Source organism: Molossus molossus, unplaced genomic scaffold (assembly GCF_014108415.1).
Source record: "Molossus molossus isolate mMolMol1 unplaced genomic scaffold, mMolMol1.p scaffold_m16_p_11, whole genome shotgun sequence".
Taxonomy (NCBI): domain Eukaryota; kingdom Metazoa; phylum Chordata; class Mammalia; order Chiroptera; family Molossidae; genus Molossus; species Molossus molossus.
The window spans coordinates 57244729-57271696 of record NW_023425346.1 but is presented as its reverse complement, the minus strand read 5'-3'; the positions used below and the strand labels follow the sequence as shown (position 1 = coordinate 57271696).

The following is a 26968-nucleotide window of genomic DNA, read 5'->3' as shown; positions in this document are numbered from 1 at the left end:
AACTTTTTACATCTTAGCCAGGTATAAAGACTTGAAGCATATCTGTAGACTATTTAAATTCAAGTTAATTCATGTACCTGTGAGTAAAATACCTATACTACAAAACATTTTATTTTGCTGATACATGATCAATTGGTGTGAACATGGTATGTCAAATATTTATTTGACCAGTTGTAGCCCAAAATATCCTAGATACATTTGGATTGAAGAGACATAAGCAACTTTATTGCAAAACATAAATTCTAATACTTCCAAAATGAGACCCATCAAATTCATAGGTAATAATTTACTTTGAACTCAATCAGCTCCCCACTTGGCCACATGCATATGTGTACATGGACTCTCAGGGAAACCACACGATTTCTCTTAAGTTCCTCCTGTGTTTGCAGAACTCACTCCTTCCCAGTTCCATAGTTTCATGCCAACAGCAACGATGACAGGGACTAATGTTGCTGACAGGGACTAATGTATAATTCATTCATGGTGAGTTGAGAGTTGTAGAGCAGGAAGTCTAACTCATGTACTTTGCTACATGACATTTTCAGTGGACTGATACATCCACTTTCTCTACCAGCCATCAGTGGGTAACATTCTCATTTTCATCTATTATATGTATCAGTCAAAAATAGTGACATCGTCTGTGAGGTGATACCCACTTTAATGTTTGAATTTCAGAAAAAAAGTCAAAATTGGATTTTTCTGAGAAATATATAAGAATGGGTGAAACTTTTTGGATTTCTAGTCTAGCTAGTATGTCTATGGAGTTGAGCAGAGACGTTGGCTATTGATAATAGAGAAAATGTAAAAGGCCGAGGAAGCCACAGAGAGGGCAGGTGGAGATGAGTAACAGAGGTGGGAGGAACATAGGAAAGAAGGCAGAGCAGAGAAATGACAAGGGTGCAATAATGTGTGTTCTAGAAGGACACTGTGGAGAGAACGAGAGGAAGACATTAAAATCTAAATCCCAAACGTCTATAAAGTTGGATGAGGAGAAATACGATTACATAAAAGTCTATAATATTGTATGTAAAATATATTACTATATCTATGTATATCATATATATGTATACATGTATATGTGTGTGTACACATAAATTATGTATATTTTGGGAGTAGCTAGCTACATTAAACTCATGATCATCTAGAACAATAAAGGGTCAAATGTGCCAAGAACACGATTTTTTAATGATTTACAGATGACATAAAATTCACTTAGTTTAAGTCATGCAGTAGTCTTTCAAGTATGCAGATACATATAGCACAACAAAGGTAACACACAAATCTCCTATGTATATTTACATTGCACTTGCTCACGTGTTTCACCAACACAAACTTACACGTGAACATCTGGAGAAGATATTTCTTACACAATTCCTTGCCACCCCATCTTAATGCTCTGAAATGGCAACTGAAGTCCTTTCTTTAAGTGCTTTGACAAGCAAAATTAAAAGAATAGTTGAAATACTATTAGATATGTCTAAAATAATGACTTTATCTGTTTACATCAATTAACGAAGCAAATAACCCAGTTCCATGCTGCTGAGTGGTGGTCACAGGGAATTCGTTTCCATTGCCAGCGGCCACAACACGGGAGTGCTCTTCGTCAATGCTTAGCGAGGCCTGTGAAGGTTCACCCTCTGGCCCCATGGTCCTCCACGTGAGAATTATCATAAGTAAGTAAATAATTCAATCAAAGAAATCAGCTATATGTTTAAGTTTATTCATTAAAATTTAGTCCATAATAGGGAGAAATGGGAAACTGCCCAAAAGACTTTACATCTACTGGGAAAATATTATGCAGGCAGATATTAAAACTGTATTTTAGAAGATAAAGAAGCATTAAGACTTGTGATATCCATTATACATCTAAATTCTAATTTTTTTCAATAATATGTGAGAAAATCTGAAAAATGAATGAAAGCTGTTGTTGATTGAGACCGAATGCCTTATTTCCTTTGCATTCATTCCCTCATGATCCCCTGCTCAACCATGAGTTTTGTTCTTGATAAGGAACTTGAATGCTAAGTCCTCAATATAGTAAAACATGAGTTTAAGTGCTCAGTCCACATCTATTTGTTGCCATGACTTGAAATTCTCCACTAACAAAAATAATTACAAGTGATTAGGTGATAATATGCTTTATGAGATGATATGAAAAATATAAAGTTAGCATTGATTGTAGGACATATTTATGATTTTCTAACATTTTGGTACATATTTTGTATATACACAGAACAAAAGGATTTGCCACAGAAACATACATGTCAAGGATGTGAAACCGTAGAGAGGGGATTCTAAGGCAATGCTGAAGATAGACAGTGTAGACCAAAGTGCGTCTAATTAATCACAAAAGCACCAACGTGTGGCTATAAGAAATGAGACAGACTCATGACTAAAACCTAAGTTTTCTCTGGAATGGATGGTATTTTGACCCACTTTTCAAGTGAGTCACTACAAAATTAATATCATAGACCATCTCTTTGTCTTTAAGCTATCTATTATAATTAAATTTGTAATCCATGACATAATTTATGTCTAGGCAACAGTGCATTTATCAATGATACATTAATATTCTATCATATTTACTAGAAATAATAATAAATACAGCCAGCTACCTTGTGGATGGATTGAATCATAATTCTCTCTAACTCAACCAACCACTTTTCCACTTGACCTCTGGCTTTGACTGTTGAAATGGTCTCTATGAGCTCCACGACCTCTCCTTCGCTGCTCTTCATGTGAGTAATGTCTAACGTCTCTGTAAATTCTACCTTTGCAATTCCTTCAAAACATTTCTTCAAGTGAGGTTGCACCCTGCCAGGAAAAAAAAACAAAAAAAAAAAACGTTTAAGAGAATCAAACGGAGTAAAGCAATTCTTTAAATATTCGTTCTTTGTGCACCAATCCTCATTCAAAATTCATAAATGTGCATAATGTGTTAGGCCCCTGCTAAATGCTGCTGGAGATAAGGTGGTGAGGAAAAAAAAAAAGACTGAATTCCTGCCTGCATGGGTTATACAGTCCAGTGCGAGGTCATCATTAATTCAATAATCACAAAAAGATCAATAAAATTACAATTATAATAAGAGCCGCAGAAGAGACATCCGGGAGGCTTTGTTTCCAACACGGTGAATCAAAAGATTTAAAAGTAACATAAGGAGCAGGTGAATCTTGACTAACAGATAATAAACTGATCTGAAAAATCTTCAAATGCACAGAAGTTGCCGTTTCAGCTGGGATCCTCAGAGACTGTCTGCAAAACCTGAACCAGGTTTAGACAGTAAGTACTGTACAGTTTACTGGGCATCTGCTTTAAAGCTACCCTACTTTAGTCTTTTCATTGTAATATATTGGAATTGGCTAAAGCTCTCATTTTTGGTACATAACCAATAATCAACTGACTACATCTTTCAAATAGGCAATAAAAAAGCAGAGTATAAGACTCAGATAGAAATCTGAGCCAAAACTGACCTTTTTGCCTGAAATACTTGTCTCCTACTTTGAAGACACAAGGCACAAAATTAATTAATTTGTTTAACAAATATCTATTCACTATTTGTCATATGCTATATATTCTTCTAAGGAAGCAGGACTCAGCAGCATTGAGGGGAAAAAGCAGTCAAAAATTTCTGCCATAATGGTGCTTATATTCTGCTACAGGAAATCAAACAGTAAACAGATAAAGTACAGTATAGACTAAGACACGCCGAAGAAAAATAAAGACAAGAAGCTAGTCCAGAATAGGTGGCCAGGGAGTGCTGGGAGGGGTTGCCATTTTCAACTGAGAAGTCAGAAAAGGCCTCCTGAATGGCAGGTGTTTGAGCAGGTTTCCACAAACACCTACAGGGGGTAAGAGAGGCTTGTGGATATTTGGGTAAGGAGCATCCTAGGTGAAGGGAACAGTACATGAGGGAGGAGGCTGCCCCTTTTGGGGGGGGTGGCAAGCAGTGTAGTGGAGAGAGCGAGACGATGAACAGCAAGGATAACGGGGAATCGCCTGTGTGGGTCACTGCAAACCAGTGAGGACACGAACTTTTATTCTGAATGTGACATAGAAGGGCGATGTGTTCTGAAAATATGTGTAAGGGAATATGTGATGAAATAAGAAATCCACTCCAAGGTTGATCACATTTGGAAAAATATCATTCAATGATATTACTTATGTTTTAAATAATTATCTTAGATTGGTTATTGATAATATTCACAATAGTCTTTTTAAAAGTTATTATATGAACTATTATTTACATATTTATTTATATTCTGCCTTATTATAAAAATTAAGTTTAAGCAGATAAATTTAGCCATGTGACTTACTTACCTAGTAGGATCTTTAGTCTCAGATAATATCTCAAGAAGTTCATCATTAGACAAGAAAAAGAATCTGGGGAAGAAGAGACGTTTCTTTTCTAAATATTCATTGAGTCCTTTAAGGATGAGTTCCAAAAGCTCATTACATTTTTTCAGCCTTTCCAATATTCTCTCAATAGTTACAACTGTCAGAACATGTTTATCCTAAACACAAAAGGGAAAAGAATACTCGAGTCAAAAATACTATATATAAACTTTATGTTCACATTATATTTGAGATGACATGTCCTTAATCAAAGTTTATGCAAAATTTGAAGTAAATATTTATTTTTAAAAAGTAGTCTTGCATAGTCAATGTCTCTTTAATGATGTAAAAGTCATGTTGACTTGATCCTTGGAGATGTTCACAATCTCCTTCTAGTTGTGAGAGAGAAAATGAGCAAGAGTCGGTGGGAACTGGGAGGGACAGGGACAGGGAGAGGCGGAGGGTGAGAAGGAACACTGAACTCACAAGAAGGATGGGAGCAAACAAAATGATATGGGATATGTTTGTCTTTTATTCTTTGAGAAAATGTACTCTAAAAAGATAAATCATCATTGTAATTATTATTTTGAATATTATTATTAATAATAAAACAACATAATCTCTATTTGATAACTATAGATTAAAATAAGTGTTGGGGTGGGGAGCAAGGGTGCAGATAAAGATCTTACATCGCAAAGAACTGCATTACACATTGCTCGTGAAAGACGAGCTCAGGTGTGTTCTTCTGAACACTGGAGACTAAAACTGTTCTACTTTTAGGTTATGGATTTCTGAGCATCTATCACATGACAGTGTCGTGGGAGTTGTTTGCTCTAAAATGATTCAAACATAATCAAGTATTTTATTTTTTAAGTGTGCTTTTATACTATGGAATTCAAGGTAAGAATTATCACCAAAAGTTGATCTTAAGAACTGATTTTAAAAAAATCCTCACCCAAGGATATGTTTTCATTTTGACTTTTTAGTGAGAGAGGAAGGGAGGGAAAGAGAAACACTGATGTGAGAAACTTCGATCGGTTGCCTCCTGTACACACCCCAACTGGTATCAAACCTGAATCTTAGGTATGTGCCTTGACCAGGAATCGAACCTGAAAACTTTTGGTGTATGGGATGATGCTCCAACCAACTGAGCTACCCAGCCAGGGCAGAAACTGATATTTTTAAAAAGCAAAGAGTTTGTTGATTTCTTAAAATACTGCTACAAGTAACCACTGGGTTTATGAAAATCTTTAGAAATGTATATTAAAATAGAATTTAGATAATTGAAATAAATTCTTTTTACTTTTTCTTTTTTCTTTAACACATGATTGATGTCATCCAGGTCGTCTTGGACTTATAATTCCAAACTCAGTGTTCACCACTGATAACAATGACAAAGTAAAAATAGTTACTGAATAAGCTTACAGGTGCTCAAAAGGGGTGCTTAATCACCAGGCCACTTTATAAACTCTGTGCGAGCACACCAGTGCTTTTATTAATGTAAGTAACTGGGCATTTTTAAAAAATGTACATGAAATTAGATCAAGAGAATATTGCTAAAAATTAAAGGTAGAATTTCAAAATTAACTAATTAAACTTATTTTTGGTACTCAGCCATGACTAAGAGATCAGCCCAAAATGTCAGCTGTAAATTGTTTCATACAGAAATTTTATCCCATTGCAGGAGTCTCTAAAGTATGTTTCTGTTAATATATTTTGAATGTGGCTGAAAAGGAAAGATACAATGCTGTCTTTGTTTTGAATTACAACAATATAACTTAGAAACACAGCAATTTAATCAAAGAACAAAATAATTATCATTAATCTGTTTTCTCAATAAAAGAGGTTCATGTGAAATATGAAACATACAATTAGATTCATTTATCTTTAAAGAAACACAATTTTTTTTTTTAATTATTTATTCCCAACAGTTTGTTTCAAATAAATATTTTTTTAAACACACAAAAAGAAGCCTGACAGCAACTCGGGTCATAATTTAAATGTGCAGTTCACTGGGTAAAGGAGTGTGAACATACTCTCTCAGACTTACATCCAAAACCCAAAATGCTGTTCTTATAGCGCCACCTTCTGGAGAAGCATGCCTTCCTTTGTTGGGTGGGGGAGGCTGAGTGATTGCTAATAAATGTGAAAAATCCCTTTCACAAATTAACAATATTTGTTTTATTCTCAGCCAAAAAATTTATTGCACTGTTGCTATTTTGGATCTGAAATTTGAAAGCTAAAACAAAACTCAGTTGTTCAAAACAACAGTTCATATTTCTTTCCCTAGCTATTCCAGTTACAAAGGAAATACCTCTGGAAATACTTAGCATTGAAGTAAATTTTTTTGTTTTTGGATTCCTGAGATCAAAACTATTTTAACCAAATTAGCTCAATGACTCTGTGCCAAATATGTTATTTCTAAATAAACATAGGCAATAATTTATGCACCTTTGTGTATGAACTTAAAATATGTGTGTGTGTGTGTTTGTGTGTGTGTGTGTGTTTATATATATATGAGAGTAATCATCTCATGGCTGGAAACCAGCTGCCTTCACGCTCTTCCCATTCGAAGGTTAACATAATAAAGACTGTATCAGATCAAGGACAGCACAGACCTGGTTCCTAACCCGTATTCCTCCTCATTACCTGTGTCGCCTTGGGTCATTTACTTAACCCCAGTCTTTGTTTTTTTATCTTTTAAATGGGGATAAGAGCTCTCTCTAAAAGTTGTTATGAGGATCCAATTAGATAAACTATTTGAAGCACCAAATCTGGTGCCGCAAACACACATGCACTTGAAGCTACTCTTTTTATTTTCCTTCCATAATTGTGTGTTAAAGAGAAGCAGGGAGCAGATGGAATCTGGGGGGAAAGGAGGCACCTACATCATTCAGTCGGTTATTGTGAAGCTAAAATAAACATTTTATAATCTGACATCCTTCAGGTAAGATATTTATCACAGTAAAGTAAAACAGGCTTTTCCGTGCCTCTGAGCACTGCGGTGACACGCTGGTGCGGAGCAGGTGGTCCAGAGACGCGCGTGGAACGCGTGGGTGAGCGCAGGAGGGTTACACCTGTGGAAACGCAGAGGCGCTCAAGAAACGTACAAGCTGCCAGGTTGTACCAGGCTGGTATTTATTAGCCGGTGTTCTCCGGACAGAACAATAGGATGTTACAATAGGAAGCTACTAGAAAATTGAAACTAGGCAAGGCTCCCTTGACACTTTAATTACTTTCTATCCCCTGGAGGGAAAGAAAAGGAACTATTAACTGTCATTGTTTTGGTTAAAGGAAGAATTATATAAATTTTGTGTGTCTCCTTTTACTTCACAAGTTATCCCCACTCTCATCAGCTCAAACGACAATCTGAGGCTGATTTACATTTCTAAATCTAATGCCTGTGATATTGGGAGCCTGGAACTTTAATTTGGGGATGCAGAGAGCATTCTAATTACTGCTGCCAAGAAGCTTCACAGAAAGTACAGTTTCATACACTTAATGGTATTAAGCTCAAGCCGCCTCAGTCAACTTCTGGCAGCAAAAAGTTCCTAAGCAGAAATCCCAGGACACAGGAGGTGGTAAGGTCCTGGTTAAATCTTTTAAGCACTGAGAAGGGAAATGTGGGTTCACGGAGCAGACACATCGGCCCCTTTACAACGCTGAGATCTTTTGACCGCACCAGGAATAAACCAGGATGTTTCTGCTTAACTCAGATCACAGGCCCCACTCATCTAACTGAATTATCAGAGAGGTTTTTCAGAAAAACTCAGAATTCTTAGAACTAGCAGTACCTCAAAGCTCAATCTCAATCTAACTATTCATTCACTCAATGAACAAACATTTATCAAGGGCTGTCATATGTCAGGCACTGTTCTTAGTGCTTGGGCCACCACAGTGAACAAAACAGACTAGAAGCTCAGCCTCCATGGGGAGGCAGACAATACATAATAAACATAATAATTTATAAATCAGTGTAAATGAGAAGGTGATGGATGCTACAAATAAGAAAAAGGAGACCAGGAGTGCCAGGAAGGACAATTTTAAACAGCGTGCTTCCATGTAAGATTCTTTATAAAGATAATATTTTCTAAATGACTTCAAGGAAGCAAAGGTATTAGTTAGCTCTGCAGATATCTGGAGGGACAGCATTTGCATTTCAGGAAGAGGGTCCAGTAAGTGTGTTTGACATGTGTCCTTAAAAAAAGAAAGGGAGGGAGGGAGGGAGGGAGGGAGGGAGGGAGGAAGGAAGGAAGGAAGGAAGGAAGGAAGGAAGGAAGGAAGGAAGGAAGGAAGGAAGGAAGGAAGCCAGTGTGGTTAGAAAGAGCAAGTAAGGTGGTACAGGTGGAAAGGTGTAAGGACAGAGGTATAGGATAGGGTGAGCAGATCAAGAACTTTCTGTTCAATGAAACCATACAGAAGCATTTCTCCCTGGACACTAACTGGCAAAAGGAAAAGCTGGGAAGCAAACTTGTGAGTAGTTTATTGGGTGAGTTGATGAGAAGTGTCATTCTTACTTTCATGTCTGAGTTCCTAGACCCACGTACTCTGCCTGTGGAAGAAGCTGTGTATTTGGATCTGATGAGAATGTATACTGCGTATCCTCTGGAACACCACCCTAAACTTACACACCGCTGCCCTCCCATTGGTGCAGCACTGAGTCTTCAACATGAGACATTCCACTTTTCATAAGGTCAGTGCTCACGTTAGGACCTGTACATCTCGCGAGTGTCGGTCAGGTGCCTCATTTCCCTTGTAATGTGAGATCCTTAGCAGAAGCAATGTTGTGTGGAAACTGTGACGATAACTCATTCAGTAAGTCGATGCACGACAGTGCTGGCAGAAGCCTGGGATGAGAAAGGAGAAATCCAGCTGGTGCAGACAAATCCTTGTCCCCTTCTTTGTTGAAAGAGGTCCAGTGCATTTAATTCCTCCTCGGTGGTTGCCTGGTCCCTTCGGGGGTGGTGCTGCATCAGAAGTATGATGTTAGTTTCTGCTGTTGGCAACTTGGGCACTTGGCAGTGTTGGTAAGGTATTGCCATGATGACAGGTCTTCCCATAATTTCCATCGCTGCCATCATGACTTCTTTGTTTATAGCTAGAGTGACCATATATCCATACATCCAAGTTTGAGGAAGAGAGTTCTGGTTTATGCTTGCTTTACAGGCTTACTTTTCATTGCTTTAACTCTCAAAAGTTCCCATGTCTGGGAAATATTAGTATTGATTATTCTATTTGTATTATTCAATATGATTATTCATAGGTCACTGTGCTGACATTCACAGTGAATGACATTCATAGAACAGATCAATGATCAACTATATAATTAAGTACCTCCTCTGGCAGTGATGTCTTTTATTAAACATTTACATGGAGCACAAATATACTCATATTCTAGTCTATTCTGTGATCCTGTATACTTCTTCCCCAGATCTCCTTGTTACCAAACTTCCAATCTTGTTTCTTCTAAGTTCTTGATCATGCAGCCAAACACTTTGCTATTGACCATGGTCAATGTAGATCCACACTTCTGACCATCTTCCTAAGCGAGGTTAAAAACAAAACACTAATCTATTCATTGATGGTGTGCCCACTAGAGAGATCACCTTGCTACTGCCCTTTTAGTCTGCCCCTAGCTGGGGCTATAATTTTTACTTCTGTATGGTGCAAGGATATTTTGCAGAAACATCTATAAACAAATCTCTAATTTATTTAAACCATAGCAAGAATTTTCTGACATTTCAGCTTCATTTAAGTAGGACATCACAGAAGCCAGGTTTTGGTCGAAAAAGCAAGTAAACAGAACCATTTACATCTCCTCGACTAGCACATTGAAACCAGCATCTCTGGTAAGTGCACTCACATCAATACTTTTGCCTGCATATAACAGGTTCTTCCCTCCTTAAACAAGCACCATCACAATACACTGCCTTCTGTATTCCTCAGGCTTCTGGCAAGGGAGGCTCTGCAAGTGTGCAGATGAAGGTCAAATCCACCCCAATGTCCCTATTCCCAATTTTCACCATGCCCTCTTGCTAGTCGGTAAACTACTTTTCACATCTGGCAAAGCTGTGAATTAAATTACATATTTTAATCTTAACTTCCAATAACATACACACGGTGCTTTGCAGGTAGTAAATAACTGTCTTTTGAATTGAACAAAAATCATACCCTTTTCAGTGCGTGTGGTTTTTATTGAATTCCCTCCTTGACGTGAGAGTTCTCCTGTACATTATTTGTGTGTTGATTAACTGATTGCATTTTGTTTGTATATGTTGGGCTTTTTGGATTTATCTATCTTTGCAACTCTTCTCTTTTTAGGTCCCTACAGAGAAAGTTGTTGATTGAGTGGCTGCATGCTGACATGTTTCCACCTCAGCACGGCAGTTGTGCCGTAGCCCCTAACAGTGGGCTGTAGCATAGCTGGAGCAGCAAGCGCTGAGCACAAGGCCTTCCTATCAGAGCAGACGGTAAGAACCACAAATAGACTCAAATGTCATTAAATAATGCAAATTCAAGCCGGGGACAGGGCGGGGGGGGGGGGATCAGTGGGGGAAAAAGGAGAAACATCTGTAACAAAAATAAATTAATTAGTTAAAAAAATAATGCAAATTCAGTTTGGACCTCAAGAAGTCATCAGGACAGAATATCTATTTTGCTTCTGATATTCCTTGCTAAGTCTAAGATGTTGTCTGAAAAGGGCATGTGGGTGCAGAAAAGACAATGGCTTATTTGGATTGTTTTAAAAACAAAAATTATGTGATTTCAACCAAATAATCACATTCTCAGAGATTTTCACCTACTTGTACGACACTTTTCATGATATCTCTCCATGTTTTATCCACAGTTGTAAACCGTCGGCCTTCCTCAGGCATCTGAGACATGATGTCCGGGGAGCTGAAAATGGGCTCCAAGTACAGCCATGTGGCTTGGACCTTGAGCCACTCGTCCAGAATCTCCTGGAGCAGCAGGAGCTTGCCTTCCCATTCCCTGAGAAGCAAAACACAGCGGCGCTCATCAACCGCAAGCCAAGCAACGTTTCAGACGGTTCACCTCTAACCACGACTAGACTGTCAACCTTGTACGCAGTGTTGTTATCCCAATGCCCATTCATCAGTTTTCAGTCAAAGATAATTCAGTATATTTGTTCTACACAATCTGTTTTATAATATTAACATCAACATTTATGCTTATATAGATATATATCATGTTAAGATATACCTATCTACAAATGGGCTAGTTTCCATAGATGCTGTGACAATAAACCTTTCTGCAATCCAGTTCCATGGCTAGAGGGTATACATTGAGAAATGAGATTTGGAAACAGTACTGGTGTTCTCAATGAAGGGCATTCTGAATGTCTTAGGAAAGGTGGTTATATCCAAGATTCATTTCCTTTAATATTCCTCTTTAAAAAAAAAAAGGGGGGGGGTCCATCAAGGCTTTATTTCCATAATGAAATATTTCTTATAAAAAATTGTTTTTTTCTTTATTGATTTTTAGAGAGAGGAAAGGAGAGGGAGAGAGAGAGAAACATCAATGAGAGAGAACACTGATTGGCTGCCTCCTGCATGCCACACTGGGGATCGGGCCCACAACCTGGGCATGTGCCCTGACCGGGAATCAAACCGGTGACCCCTTGGTGCATGAGTCTATGCTCAATCAGTGAGGCACACCAGCCGGGCAGAATAAAAGATATAACTGGCATTTAAAAAAAATCTACATAATCCTAAACATATTTGTGTGTCATTCATGAGAAGGAAGCACTTTAGACTTTATAATAGTTTATCAGTTCATTTCTAAATATGGAGAACAAAAACAATAACTTGATTTCCTCAAGAACAAATATAATTACACCATAAGCTGACAATTTTACAAGCACATTTTTAAGGTCTCAGTATGTATTTGCTCTATCCTCACATTCTCACATATATGTCAATGGGGAGACTAAGGCACATAGAGGTAAGAATCACATTCAAGTTCACCCAACCAGTAAGTGATAGAGCCAGACTGGAACCCAGACAGCTGTAACCACTATGCTCTAAGAGCTACCAAAGCCATAAAGAAGGATGGTTGGTTAACAGCAACAGAAAAGAGACAGCTTTATGTGTACGTGAACACACTGCACATCAGTTCTACGTGGAGATCTGCCATTTTAGATTGTTAACACCAAGAAATATAAACAGGAGTTCTAAAAGTCACCAGGCACTTTCGCATGGCTTTTTAAAAACACTTTCCTTTCAATGTTTATCAATGAATTTGTTCAACCTCTTTTACAAGAAGAAATAAACACTTCTGCTTCCCTCTTTCTGCATCTGCTCTCTGACTGATGCAGAAGAATTTCTCACTGGCTAATGGTCTCATGCATAGTCCTTAAAAATAGACTCTAGATTTACCACTATCACAGTGTTTCAAAAATTAGTCTTGATGAGCACACTGGAGGAAGCCGGGCAGGAGGCTGAGCAATCCAAGGGCGAGACCGAGCCGGAGCACGCTCAGGTTTAGAATAACTAATGATCAAAGGCAGATATCACCACACGTTAGCTTTCCTTGCTGTGCATTTTCATATTGAAGATGGTATTCTGATTTGTATTTACTCTCTTTTTAAGGTAAAATATAAACTTATTACAAATTATAAAAATTGACATATGGAATAAGAGTTTAATTTAATGGGCTGAGTCAAATGCCTAAAATATCAGACTAAAATCACAGTTTCATTTTTTCGCATTTACCTAGCAATCCTTCATGCATAGGAGTGGATATGACAATAGACCTTTAGGGATTATCTACAAGGAACTAATTAGTATATTTAAAAAATGACATTATTTTCAGTTTTATAATTTATGGGTTCTATAGACACAAAATTATTTTTGAGAGTCAAATATGTACGATTAGATGGCAGGCAATAAAATAAATATATAGAAGCTGATTGTCCACTACCTTTGTTATGAATATAGATGACAGAAAAAAAGATCAATACTCTCCCAAAAGCAATGAAGGTTATCATTCCTTACAACGAACTATTTACAAAATTAAGTAGGGAATGCAGAATCAATTTGAAAAAACAACTCTACATTACACGCAAGTGATGATTTTGGTAACAAAGCAAGTGTTGATTTCTGTAACACTGTCATATAAATAGGACTTTACCTCATTTGTTTTTCATAAGGCTTGATGAAAGGAGAGCCTCGCATTGTCTGTGTCTTAATGATGTGGTCATCCAATAACATCTGAATTTCATCAACTGATGACAAAATAAATGTCCCAGATTCTCTATAAGAGAGAATGACAAATTGCATTGTATCCCACTCATTAATCATCTTCTCCAAGGCCTTTTCGAGAGAATATTCTTTGCTAGCTCCTTCACTAATACCTTCGAATCTATCCAAATATGGTTCCAGGTTCATGTCTAAAAAAGGGGAGATGGTGGAGTCATCTGCGGGCTGCAGGGGGAAACCAACGATGTTGGACATAGCCTCCCAGTGCCTGGGGCGCAGGCCAGGGTTACAGATCACTTGAATGAGAGGAATGTACTGCTTGAAATCTTCTACCTTTGCTCTTACTCTTTTGGTCATTGCCAGTGCATTTGGAGTATCATGGAAGGTTTTCTCCAGCTTATATAGTCCTCTCCAGTAATTTCCAACATCTGTTTCTACTTGGTCTGGATTCACCTTGTGATATGGGCCTTCTGTCCATCCTCTATATTTGTTGCTAAATTCGACAGCAGTTTCATAGAGTCGAAGATAGGGGTTCAAACCATCTTGGATTTTTTTGCGTTGAGGATACAGTGATGGTAGCCAACCAAATGCCTCCTCTTCAGCATTAAACTGCTCAATCTGGAAGAACAGGTATTAAATTTATTAGTCTGAAAGTGAATGATATTCCAAATTAAGTTTAAAAAATATTTATATTAAATATGACCCAATAAAACTCCTCACTAAGCCCTAAGGTTAAATTTACATTAGGCCTAATCTAGAAACACTGAGCAGTAGTCTCTTTTTCCATTTCCTTTTTATTACAGTTTCCAGAGAGCAGTGAGTGGTTAAGTTCTTAACACAGTAAAATAAATTTACATATAAAGAAGCCTTTGCCCATCTAGATATACTGAGGATATAGTTTCATTCTTTAATTCACAAGAACCTAAGTACTTTTAACATACACAGTATTGTGTTAGGTGCTGTGGGAAAAAAAATTTATTGCTAAGTACCAACTCCAAGGAGTTAGTAATCCAGCTGAGGAGAAAGGACATAACTACTCAAAAGTTAAGTAGCAATTATTCAATAATAATATAAGCAATAGAAGAGCCGCCTTAAAGCAGTAGCTGTTTAATATAAAATGAATAGTATATACACAAAAAATGCTATCAATCAGAGATGAAAGATCATATTGAAATAATTAGGTCACAGGTACTTCTGTAGAGAAGCTACAACTGGAGCTGGGTCTTGAAAATAAACAGGATAAGAAGAGGCAAAAAAAGCATTAATTTCTTAGTTTAGTTGTGAAATATGTGAGGATGTGGGTGGTTAGAGGAGAAATCTATAGAACTGAAACGTGTGAGCTCAGTAGATAAATTATGTAGGTTACTTAAAATGTCAGTGGTATCAGTTACAAAAAAATCTACAAAGTTTATTTCTCTTTTCTCAACATGTGTTTACATATTTCTGATTTTATAAATTAACTACCTGATCTGATAAGATACTGAAATCTTTCAATGTAAGAAAAATGGTAGAGCATCATAATGTGGTCTGTTTTCATATTTTCCTTTTTATTAAAAATTTTTTTTAAATGTCCAACTTCTCACATGGCAAAGAATACATAGCTTTCCCCCTTCCAGCTTCTTCTGAGGAGAAAGCTGATTTCTGAAATGGCGGTGTTAGGAACAAAGCTGCTTGATGGGAGAAAATAATGGGCCTCATTTAAAAACAGCCACCAAATCTAAACTGGTTTCCAGGAAGATGAGAAAATTAAACTATAACCAGGTGCCATCACATGACACAAATGTTTAAATGACACACAATGAAAGTCAAGAAGCAGACAGAGATATAACTCATTCAAACAAAAGATGAGGCCACTGAAATGGTATCACCACCAACAGAAAACAGCAAAGCCACTTCTTTTGAAGATGTCTGCAGAAGCTATTTGTGCCACTTATGTTGTTCTCTAATTAGACGTCGTTAAACTTCTTTCATTTGAATGTATTTCTTGAAGGTGAATATGCAGTGCAAATTCAATACTCTTACTTTTCAACAAATTCATCCTCGTAAGAATTTTTAAACTATACCTTGTCTGCTGCTAAGTCCAACTTCCCATTCAGTATCTGAGCCTTTTTCAGGTACCGCTGTACATCCTGAAGGTCTCCAAATGAGTAAAATTCTTCTGCCTGTTTAGCATAACTCTCTAATTCCTCCACAAACCGTTCACACCGTAACTGATATAATAAGAACAATATCTGGTGTTACATTTTTAAAACGTAAAACCCCTGGGCATCAAGAGAAAACGTAAGTATTTGTAAGGACTATCAGAATTATTATTAATGTATTTTTTTTTTTTATCCTCACCCGAGGACATTTTTCCATTTTTTGTTCAGATAGAGTGGGAGGGAGAGAGAGGAACAGAGAGAGAAAGAGAGAGAAACATCGACGTGAAAGGAACACATCGAGTGGCTGCCACCAGCACGACCGACCAGGGCCGGGGACAAACTGCAACCGAGGTACGTGCCCTTAGCAGGAACCGAACCCGGGTCTCTCAGGACCGCAGGCCGACGCTCTAACCGCTGAGCCAAACCGGCCAGGGCTATTAATGTATTTTGATACTGGCAAAATAGAAAGAAATGGATGATCTAGAAGATGACAGAGATCTAAAATATACAGAATTTTTAAGAGTAGGATTTAAGCCCTGGCCGGTTTGGTTCAGGGGTTGGAACGTCGGCCCTCGAACCAATGAGTCATGGGTTCGATTCCAGTCAAGGGCACATACCTCGGTTGCAGTTCGTCCCCGGCACTGGTTGGGGTCTTGCGGGAGGCAACCAGTCAATGTTTCTCTCTCTCTCTCTCCTTCCCTCCCTCCACTGTACTTGAAGATAAAAATGAAAAAATATCCTTGGATGAGGATTAAAAAATAAATAGGATTTAAAACTGATGATTAAGATTTCAGTGATTCACAAATTAGAGAAAATTTACACTTGTGCTATCAGTGTGAGAAGTTCTAACTAAAAACATGATTAAGACTGTGTTAGCTCGGTCCGTGTGGCTCAGTGCTTGAGCAATGACCCATGCACCAAGAGGTTGCTGGTTTGATTCCCAGTCAGTGATGTTCTCTCTCATTGATGTTTCCTTCTCTCTCTCCCTCTCCCTTCCTCTCTCTCAAAAAAAAGTGCTAGACAATGGTACTCCTTAGTATGTTAAAGAATTTATGCTAATAAATGATTTATAAGCATTTGAGAAATCTCATAATCATCAAGTATGGGGTTCAAAGAAAACTCCAATTTTTAAAGGGCTGTAAAGGTATCTGAGGCACTTTTACAAACAACTGGAAAAGAATTCTTTAATTGTGTTCTGATATTCAAATATCTTTTTAATTAGCAATGCTAAAACAAAGAATTCCAAGGTTATTTTTCTTGTCCTATGGGCTCTCTGCACAAGAAATGTGTAAGGTAAATAAAAGCCTAAAAAATATAGTTTTTCAATATAAAACTGGGTGTGTATTTTTTTAAATGAGAAAGGCTTATTATAAAATTGTCATTGGTAAGGCATTACATAAATCTGAAAAATAGTTCTTAATAAAATATTTAAAAGTTGAATCTAGGTTATTCAAAAATAGGTTTTATAGATTATGTAGGTTGGTTTCGGCCCTCTTTTCTTTGGTTTTCTGGCAAATGTATTGCTCTGGGCCAGCAGGGGGATGAAAACGGGAGGGAAGATTTCATCAACATTATGTAGTCTGTAGAATAGTATACTTTACAATAAAGTATAGATAATTTTGGGCCACTTCATTTTCTACGATTCTATTATATTGTAACTTAAGCATCTAATATTTATTATTCATGATGTTTTCTACAAGTTTTTAAAAATTCTGAAATGGCCTAAATGTAAAACAAAAATATAGACTATAGTTTAAAATGAAGTGTTTTTTGTTCATTTAAGTCTATGAATTATTCTCCAAACAACGTATTCTGTCAATTACTGGTATTTGCTGTAGTGTGGAAGAGAGAGGCTGAGCTTGCTACCAAAGGACACCCTGCTGGCTGGCTTGGGACAGCCTCTCCACCTTGGGAACTTTGTTTTTTCATTTGTAAATACTAAGTCATTTATTCAGATAATACAGCATTCCTGTATGTCAGGCACTGTGCTGGCCAATGGGAAATAAATGGAGAAAGGTCAAAAACAAACAGACCCGCTGTCAAGGAGCTAACGGTCCAGAGGGGAGAGAGACCTGGGAATCACGTACCGATCAGACCACCAGTGCAGTGGCGACGTGTGAGAGGTGCAGTGGGAGCCGGGGAGCAGCGCTGAGGTCTGAGCGCGCGGCCTCCCAGATGGCCCGGAGGACGCAGACAGACGAGCATGTGTGTGGGCAGGAGGCCTCCAGAGCGCACGGAAAGGTGGGCAAGAGGTGAGGTGTGGGGACAGGGCCCTGAAGGCTGCTCAGGGTTACTGAAAGTCAAGAACAAGGAATGGGAAGAGGTAGGAGGAGAGGCTGGACAGGTAGACAGGGGGAAATGACAAACCATCTAATATGTAGGACCAAAAAAAAGGTAGAGTAATTAAATGTTAAGAGTGGTTATTATAGGTTCAGTACTTGGGCAAGTCTGAGCAATTATATGGTATAAAGAAGGCATACTTCATCAAGGGAGTTTTGACATTAAATGATAAAAATAAAACAACTCAAAAGAGCACTCAATATAAACTGTATAAGATAAATACTATTTTTATAAATGGTCACATGTGGGCAATGTATTTGAATGTTTTCTCCCTTGAAAAAAATCCAGAAGTGATACCACATCAATCCAGCATGTGTACTACCTTCTACTAAGAGTTACAGTATGAGAAAGCGAAAGTATATAACCTATGAATACTGAGTTACAATGCTACATGAGAAGTTAAAACTTAAACACGTCCAAAAAATGAAAATCATTTAAAATATCTATGATGCCAACCTTAAGACCTTCTTGATACTGATCTGTTTTCTCTTTAATGATTTTCCTGTGTTCATCAAAAATTTCTTCCATTCTTCCATACCACTGGAAAACATTATTATTTAGCCGAATGTCTGCGGGGGAGAAGTTGGCATGTTCAATAAGGAAGGCGAGACAGTTTTTAGAATCCACCAATCTGTGTCCCAGTTCAATCATATCAGTCATCTCTACTTTCTGAATATAAGCCTGAGGGGAAACAAAAATTACAGATGGCATTTTAATGAACAGCTCATGTCAAAAAATAGCCTGAAGACATACACTGCACGGATATGTACAGACTTGTTAGAAGTACTACAGACTTTTGGTTCAAGATAGGGGACTGCAGTACAGTTCGGTCTCATCAGCTCCAAACACCTCTGCTAAAACTGCAGGGGAGGAAACAAAATACCAAACAACACATCAAAGCACTGGAAAACCAGAGAAGAATGGGTTTCTGGGAAACGGAGCAGATGCTGTCTGAGTGATATGTATTCTTTCAGAATAGCATTTTGGGGACCTGTTATGTGCCTGACTGTGCCAGGTGCAGGCAATTCCGTGCGAACACAAACAGATCTGCTTTGACCTCAGAGAGGCTCTAGTTTAGATGGGGAGGTGGAGGGGAGGGGGCAATTATTAGTCAAATAACCACCAACACAAATGTAAAACCGCAAACGTGCCACAGACAACAGTGTTGCAACACTTTCCTCAGCTACAAACCTAAAAATAACCATGGGTATGTTTAGCAAAAAATGTGCTAAATCTAGATGAGGAAAACTATAATGCTTTATAAAAGGACTTTTTATAAAGTTCTGAATAAAAAAAACATGTGAAGACATAATGTAAAGATATAAATTTTCCCCCAGTCTACAAAATCAATGCAATTTCAATCAAAATTGCAGTTACATATTTCAATAACATAAATGCTGAAGGAAACCTGGTACCTCTCTGAAAAATGAGAAAACTGGCTATTACTTGTAAGTACCTATGTTTACCTTCCCTATCTAATACCCCACCTTTCTGTCGATGACAAAAATGCTGCTTCTGCTTTTTTTGATGTTTTTAAAGCTCTTTGTAATCTCTAATGTTCATCTTTCTGGCTCTCCTTCCTCCTTCTCTCATAGATATATAAGACATTATGTATATGTTTGGAAAGAGCAGAATTCATACTAAACTATAGTCATTACCTTAAAGAGAGGAAGTATGGAAAAAGAACTTTTACATTTCACTTTGTACAATCCCCTATTGTTTAAATTTTTACTTTTGTGATTGAAAGAGAAAGCAAGTTACATTGCCTAGAACTCTTCCATTAATATATCATCTGAATTAGACAGTTTTTACGTTGCAATACCAAACAAATAGGATGCAAACCATGGTGGTTTCCACAAGTGACCAAAATGTCTAACTGAAAAGATAGTGTTTTTGGAATTTGGTTAGTCAGCTTTCTATGTAGTCAAAAAACTTGGTTTTCAGTTCTTTTTCTGATAATAAATGAACAATTTCTGTATTGAATAAATTGAGAAGCTCTTTTGCCTTTGAAGCAATAAACATTTTTAAGGTACAGAAATCTTTTAAATATCAGTTAAATAATCCATTTGCTAATTCTGTAGAAGGTTGCTATGAACATAGAAATTCACATGAAATAAGCCCAAATTCCTAAATACCCCTAGTGATGGCTAGGAGGGTAAATAAATTACACTCTTCACAGTCAACATTCATTTTTCCAAAAGAATTTATAGTTCTAAAAATCTCCAGCTATGTTTATAATAATCTGTAATCAAAGTATCACTTGATGTCTTATAACAATTAATATAAAATATACTAATATTCTGAAAGATAATATATGTAGGCATGTGTGTGTATTTCACACACACACCCACACACACATAAATTCACACACTAAGAATCTTAATCCAATAAAAACACCTTTTAAAAAATAGAACTCTTCTAGATAGAGGCTGATGTGTAAAAGTTGGTTCTAATGATCTTAACAAACCGATAAGTGAATAATTTAAAATGTTCATTATCTGACAAACAAAATAGATCCAGAGACATGGAAGTAGAGAACAGACTGACAAACCTCAGAGGGATGGGGATTAGGAAGCGATAAACCAAATAACTTATATGCATAACCAATGGACACAGATAATACTGCAGAGAAGGGGGGAGGGGCAGGAGCAGAGAGGAGGGGATCAATGGGGGAAAATATAGAAATAAATAAAATGTGCATTATCATTTGAACTCATTTTGCAATTTATTGCCTATACAAAAGTTTGAATGATTTTTACATGTTTTGCTGTGTTTGCTTAAATATTTTAAAATATAAAAATAAAAGGATTCTATTTTGCATGTTGGGAATGCTAGAAAAGAAAAAAATAGATCCTGTAGAAGCTTAATGTAAGAATAAAAAAGAAATAAAATGAAATGGAGATTAACTAGTTGTTTTATATTATTTTATTCACCATTAGATATACTTTAAGCACAGAAGTAACATGAAAAATGATAAAAGTGAGATATCCACTATTTTCAGTACCATAAATGCTATGATCAAAGCACAATATATTCCAGCAGAATACAATAGAAAATTTTAATATATAACAGAAGATAGCCCATAGAAAACAAACAAACTATATAATATATATATGTATATATATATATAGAGAGAGAGAGAGTGTGTTTTGTTTTTGTTACTCCTCACCTGAGGATATTTTTCCATTGATTTTTTTTTTTTTTTGATAGAGTAGAAGGGAGGGGAGGGAGGGAAAGAGAGAGAAACATTGATGTGAGAGAGACACATCAATGGGTTGCCTCCTGCACGGCCTTGGGCCAGAGGAAGGGATCAAACCCGCAGCCCAGCTATGTGCCCTTGACTGGGAATTGAACCTGTGACCCTTTGGTCCACAGGCCACTTCTCTAATGGCTGAGCCAAACCAACCAGGGCCAAAAAATATATTACTTAAGTATTAAATATTTGTTGATAAAAAAAAAAAAAGAAAGGTGATGCCCGGCTGGTGTGGCTCAGTGGTTGAGCATTGACCCATGCACCAAGAGGGCACTGGCTCGATTCCCAGTCAGGGCACATGCCCAGGTTGTGGGCTAAATCCCCAGTGGGGAGTGTGCAGGAGGCGGCCAATCAATATTCTCTCTCATCAATGTTTCCATCTCTCTCTCCCTCTCCTTTCTTCTCTCTCTCTCTCTAAAAAAAAAAAAAAATTAATAAAGAAAAAAAAAGGAAGGTGATCACTTATCTCAGGCTGCTCTCAGACAGTCCTGGTTTACGCAGTTGACATGGTCATAGTTACTAACAGTGCTCTCAGTACTATCCTGGGAGATGAATGCACCAATAGCTTCAGTCCTTCACCTCTCCCAGTATCTATATCCTGTAGTGTCCTCTCACTCTGACTCTATGGCCAGGGACTTGGTTTGGTCAATGGGATATGAGCTAATGTGACACAGGGGACACTTGAAAAGCTTTGTACAACTGAGCTTACTTCTGTGCCTCTACCGTGTCATGAACATGCCCAGGTGAGCCTGCTGGAGTTTGAGACAAGAGGAACAGAGTCAAATGTTAGATATAGTTATGCTAGTTAACCCAACTAAGAACTAGCTGACCCAATTGAGTGAGAGTCACCTGAGACCAGAAGAACCATACAGGAGCCTAGCCTAAATTGCCAAACTGCAGACTCATAAGCTAACTACAAAAAATAAATAAATAAATAAAAGTAAAAAATCATCATAAGCCTCTGTGTTAACTTTTAGAGGAGTTTGTTATTGTATTATCATGTCAGTAATTATAAGCGCTGCAAAAAAGGGAAGAGAGCGCACACGTGCGCGTACAACTGTAAAGACCTGGTAGACATACCTTCATCTCCATGAGCTCTGCTGTGTTTGGAGGAGTGCTGAGAGCCTTTTCCGCTATCTTCTCAAATTCATCGCACAACCTGAACAGCAGACGGAAGCAATCTTACATAATTCATTGCATTCCTAAATATGTCACTATATGCTACTTAGACGACCCATTAATGAAAAATAAGGTATCATCATCTTACTTACAGGACATCTAATTACTTAAAGCAAATTTGTGTTCACTTATTATTCAACACACCTTTAATGATCATCCCTTATACTCCCAACTACAGTATTAAGTGATACAAAAATGGATACTAGGTAATAATGGTCCTCAAGTAGTTCACCACTTGTATGGACGACAGAACCTTACACAGGCATTTGGGGTCCGAGCAGGATGGAGTTGTGATGGCATGAAATCAAGTGGTGTCAAGAAGGGAGTGATTAACTTTACCTGAGGGAATGGCTAAATTGGACCTGCATGCTCAGAAACTTCTGGTAATATGCAAATATTTCCTACAGATTTGGGCTGTGGCCAATATAAATAATAATAAACTTGCTGTAGGGCTAAAACAAAAACAAAAAAATGGGTGGTGGATTCTAAGGAAATCTAGATAAAATGGATAGAAATGTCTTCAAGAAGATTAGGTGGAGGTAAAGGAGAGTAGAATAGCATGATGATGATGTTGATTTAAAGTAGGGGGTTGAAAGAGGGCTTTGAACATGTTTACAGATTTCAGAGCTGGAGTCACAGAGAAGGAGAGACTCAGTCCAGAGAGGTGATTGGTGGAGCAGCTGCAGAGGGATGGGGAGCAGTGGGGTGGAGCTCATGGGCAGAGAGCACTCTGAGTGGGTGACAGACCCCTGCTCTCCGAGCATGTGGGAAACAGGTATGAATGGGTTCATGGAAAGGTGAGTTGAGACATATATGGACAAGAAGCTGAGGGCATTCATATCTAATGGTTCTTGTAATAGTCCTGATACGTCCTCTGTACATACAGTGAGTCTGGTGAGAGGCATCATTAGGAGAAGAAGGGGAAAGTGGAACTGGCTTGAGCTCAAAGAGCATTTAAAAGGCAGGAAAAATAGCTGTGAAATTAAAATATATATTCTGTTCAGCATGAAAAGCAACATGTAAAAGATATTTTCACTGTTCTTCCAGTACTTATAAAGGAAAAGGTGCTTTAAGCTGAATATAGGATTCTGGTTCCTAGAGAAGCTACCCAAGCCAAGTCCTGTCACCTGGGGCCCCCTCTGCAGCCTCGCCCTCATCTCTCTTCCCCCACAGCGTCTGCGGGAGGCGCACGCCACTCCTCGTGCTTGGAATGCATCACGCTATCCTCACGTCGTGCTCCCTTCTGCAGTGTTTTCTCCACCTGGAATTATTTCACCCACACCGTTACCTGGCCGACTCCTACCCCTCCTCCAAACGAATTCACAATCGCTTCTTCTTTGCAGCCTTCCCTGATTTGCCCCTCTTCCCAACCTCTACCCTGAAAGAAAATTGTTTCCTTCTTTGTTCTACTTCTGTGTCTCAGTACAGAACTTAGTGTGTACTGCTGTAACTTACTGGGTTGTGTGTCTATTTTCCCTTCAACACTGTAACTTCCTTGGGCAGTTATATTTATATGTATAGTCCCCGTACCTAGTGTTTTGCCTAACATATGGTAGGTAAGTAAAGCTTCCCTCGGGCTTCTTCACAGCCTGGAAGAAATATTCCTTCTAATGATTGCTTTTTTTCTTTAATGTCATAACTACTAAAAAATCAGATTATTTGTGTTTTTTCCCCATGGAGCTGATAGCAGGAAAACAGGTTACCAGGACAACACTGACACTGTTGTCGGAAGACTGTTTTGCTTCCTGCCTTAGACGAGCTCTGCTTCGGCATTCTGTGAGTTCACTTTACACAGGCCAGTTTTCAAAAAAATCTCCGGGTTAGTCAACACATGAGGTTTTAGTTAAGACAAAAAGTTACCATGGATTTGAAGAACAATTACAGTAAGTTAAAGTTCCAAATGCCAGGGTCCCGGAGTGCCCATGACAACTACTGTGTAAGTCCACTTTGGAAACCCACTTTGTGTATTGATTACACAAATTTAAAAATCTGAACAAACAGAAAATGTACACCTGACTTGTACAAACAAAAAGCAAAACATTTTAATACCACCTTAAGTCAAACAACTGGAAAGGCACATTGTGGTGGGAAAAAACAATACTAATACACCAATAACACTCAAAGCCAAACAGAAATAAGTTTGGCATTATCTTTTCTTTTGGGTCATTTATGACACTTCCCTTCCATTTATTTAGTTGAATGACAGTTGAGTCTATTTCACATTACCACCCCCCCAAAAAAAACAAAAATATAATCAGTATCACATAAATACCTTGTATTTAATTCTTGATGGTCTCTGAACATTTTAGCTGTAAGTTTTCCACAAATAACTTCCGCTCGCTTCACCAAAGCTCTAATTAATTCCTCACAGCGTATTTCAAACATTCCTAAGCGAACAGTCTGCAATGTTAAGTATTAGAAGTTTAGTAAACATGAGAAAATAAAAGATTCTCACAATTTTGCCATTCTCATAATATTAATTTTTGGTGCATGTGATCTAATAAGATTGAGGGTTTTGTTTTTGTTTTTAACGATGTAGACAGGTAGTTCTAAATACTCATTTGTTTTTACAACTATCTTTTGGGTAAATCTCCTTAAAGAGTTTGTTATCTTGAAAGCCAATTCTATTTCAGGACAAGAATAAATATAAAAGCTTTGGAGAATTAACTTATTGCTTGATAGTAAAGTATTTAAATGTTATATTTGCTCTGTACCCAAAAGTAAGATGTTTGCGGTAGAAAGTTTAGAAAATATTTAAGAGGACAAAAGAACATTTTAATTCACCATTCTCCTACTACAGAGAAGTAACCATAGTTTGACGTCATTACCATATTGTCCAAAGGATTTACAAACACTAAAGAAAAAAAGTAAGTTCTTGGAATTGTTGAGGGGTCAGAGTAAGTTATTTAAAAAGTGAGGATTGTAGCAGACTTTCAGCTCTGTGAGCACAGGACCATGTCTGTTTTCTCTCCCTCCATGTACCCAGGGCTTACCACAATGCTTGGTACATGGAAAGGCACAATAAATATTTTTCCTTTTGATAGTAATAGTCCAAACCTTTCACTATGTGGTCTAAAAACACATCCTGATAAACCTGGGAGAATATAATTAGATATGGAGAAGAGCTGTACAAAATAGGTCTTATACCTTTCTAGATGTGTACTGTATTTCCTCTATAAGTTTTTGGTATTTGCAAATTTCTTGTATTAGTTCCTCGTAATGATGGTTTTCTGCAAGGAAAGCATCGACATCTCGCTCAGCTTTTCTGGTGATCAGAAAGTCATACTTTTCATACAGTTTGAGGTGCTCAATGGGTGCTGCACTCTCTCTCATGATCACCTCCCCGACCTTCTTTTTGTGAGCTTCAACAATTTCATTCAGAATTACTGGTTTCAAGGTCGTTGGTTTAGAGTTACTTTCCTAAACAAAGAGGAAAAGCAATGTTAGTTATTTAAAATGCCTTATACAAAGGTAAGGGTGTCATTTATCTTTGTAAAAATGCCAATCTTTCCATATTGACATTATTTTTTATTCACAAGGTCTTTTTGATTTTTCTAACCTCTATAGAAAGATATATAGTCTTTCTATTTTAAATATCTAGGTTTAATATAACTTTTCCTTAAGGCTACCTCCCTAGTTGTGTTTTGTTTTTCTGTATGGTTGAAAGAACAGTCACTTAAAAATATACACAAAGTAAGAGAATATTAAAAACAGCAAAATCCACATTTTATTTGTACAATTGCATATGCTAGTTTTATAAGGTAGTGCTTGCATTGTACACAATTTAAAAAAATAAGCCATTGTTAGGTCACATCATCATACTCTTTGATCACAGTAATTTCACCTTGAGGATTAATGTATCCAGAGCAAGGGAAGGTTGCTGACTCATTGACCTCTCATCTTTGATTCTGTGAACACCAACTAGAGTCGACTAACATCTCTAGTTCAAAACGTGCATTCTGTTGTCACCATAAGAAAAATGGTGGGTAAGAATGGATCAGACATCATTTCAAATAAGCAAACAAATCTCAACAGCTTTCTCCTCTTTTTCAAATAAGAGGACAAGTACATGTGCCTACATGGTTTATCATCTTGAACCAAGTCACATTTAAAAATACATATGCTCTATCTGTAGTCCAGAAGAGATTTTTAAGTGAAACAAAAATCATTGTTGGTAGTGGATATTCTACAGCATTCAAATTGATAATGTCAGAGGATTCCTTAAGAGAACGGATTTGGTCAGGTACACAGCGTGCCTCTAGAGGGCATTTCCGGAAATCATTTTGCTTAGAACTACTAGATGCTTCATGAGAACATGATGTGAATCCTACCAGCACCCCCCTACCACCACCACCCCTTGGCTCAGTAGATGCTGGTGTCATCTTTTCTAAAAAAAATAACTTTAGAATAAAGTAATCTCTATTACATACTGTATGCAATGTAAAATCATTGGATCTAATGTGAAGCTTATTAATATTCATTATAAAATGTTTCTTAAATTTAT

The 26968-nt window shown here is 37.4% G+C and overlaps 1 protein-coding gene across 1 annotated transcript in view; it reads right to left on the bottom strand.

Annotated features, from left to right (window-relative positions):
• The window catches only part of DNAH7 (dynein axonemal heavy chain 7), a 211659-nt gene that overhangs the window by 146172 nt on the left and 38519 nt on the right, over positions 1-26968 (bottom strand). Inside the window, exons 13-21 of the mRNA XM_036253338.1 lie at positions 25612-25884; positions 24737-24864; positions 22366-22444; positions 18489-18713; positions 15615-15761; positions 13484-14169; positions 11137-11323; positions 4319-4512; positions 2616-2814 (exon numbers count right to left, since the gene is read on the bottom strand). Of these exons, the coding sequence (XP_036109231.1) occupies positions 2616-2814; positions 4319-4512; positions 11137-11323; positions 13484-14169; positions 15615-15761; positions 18489-18713; positions 22366-22444; positions 24737-24864; positions 25612-25884 (2118 nt within the window). The remainder of the gene's footprint in view (positions 1-2615; positions 2815-4318; positions 4513-11136; positions 11324-13483; positions 14170-15614; positions 15762-18488; positions 18714-22365; positions 22445-24736; positions 24865-25611; positions 25885-26968) is intronic.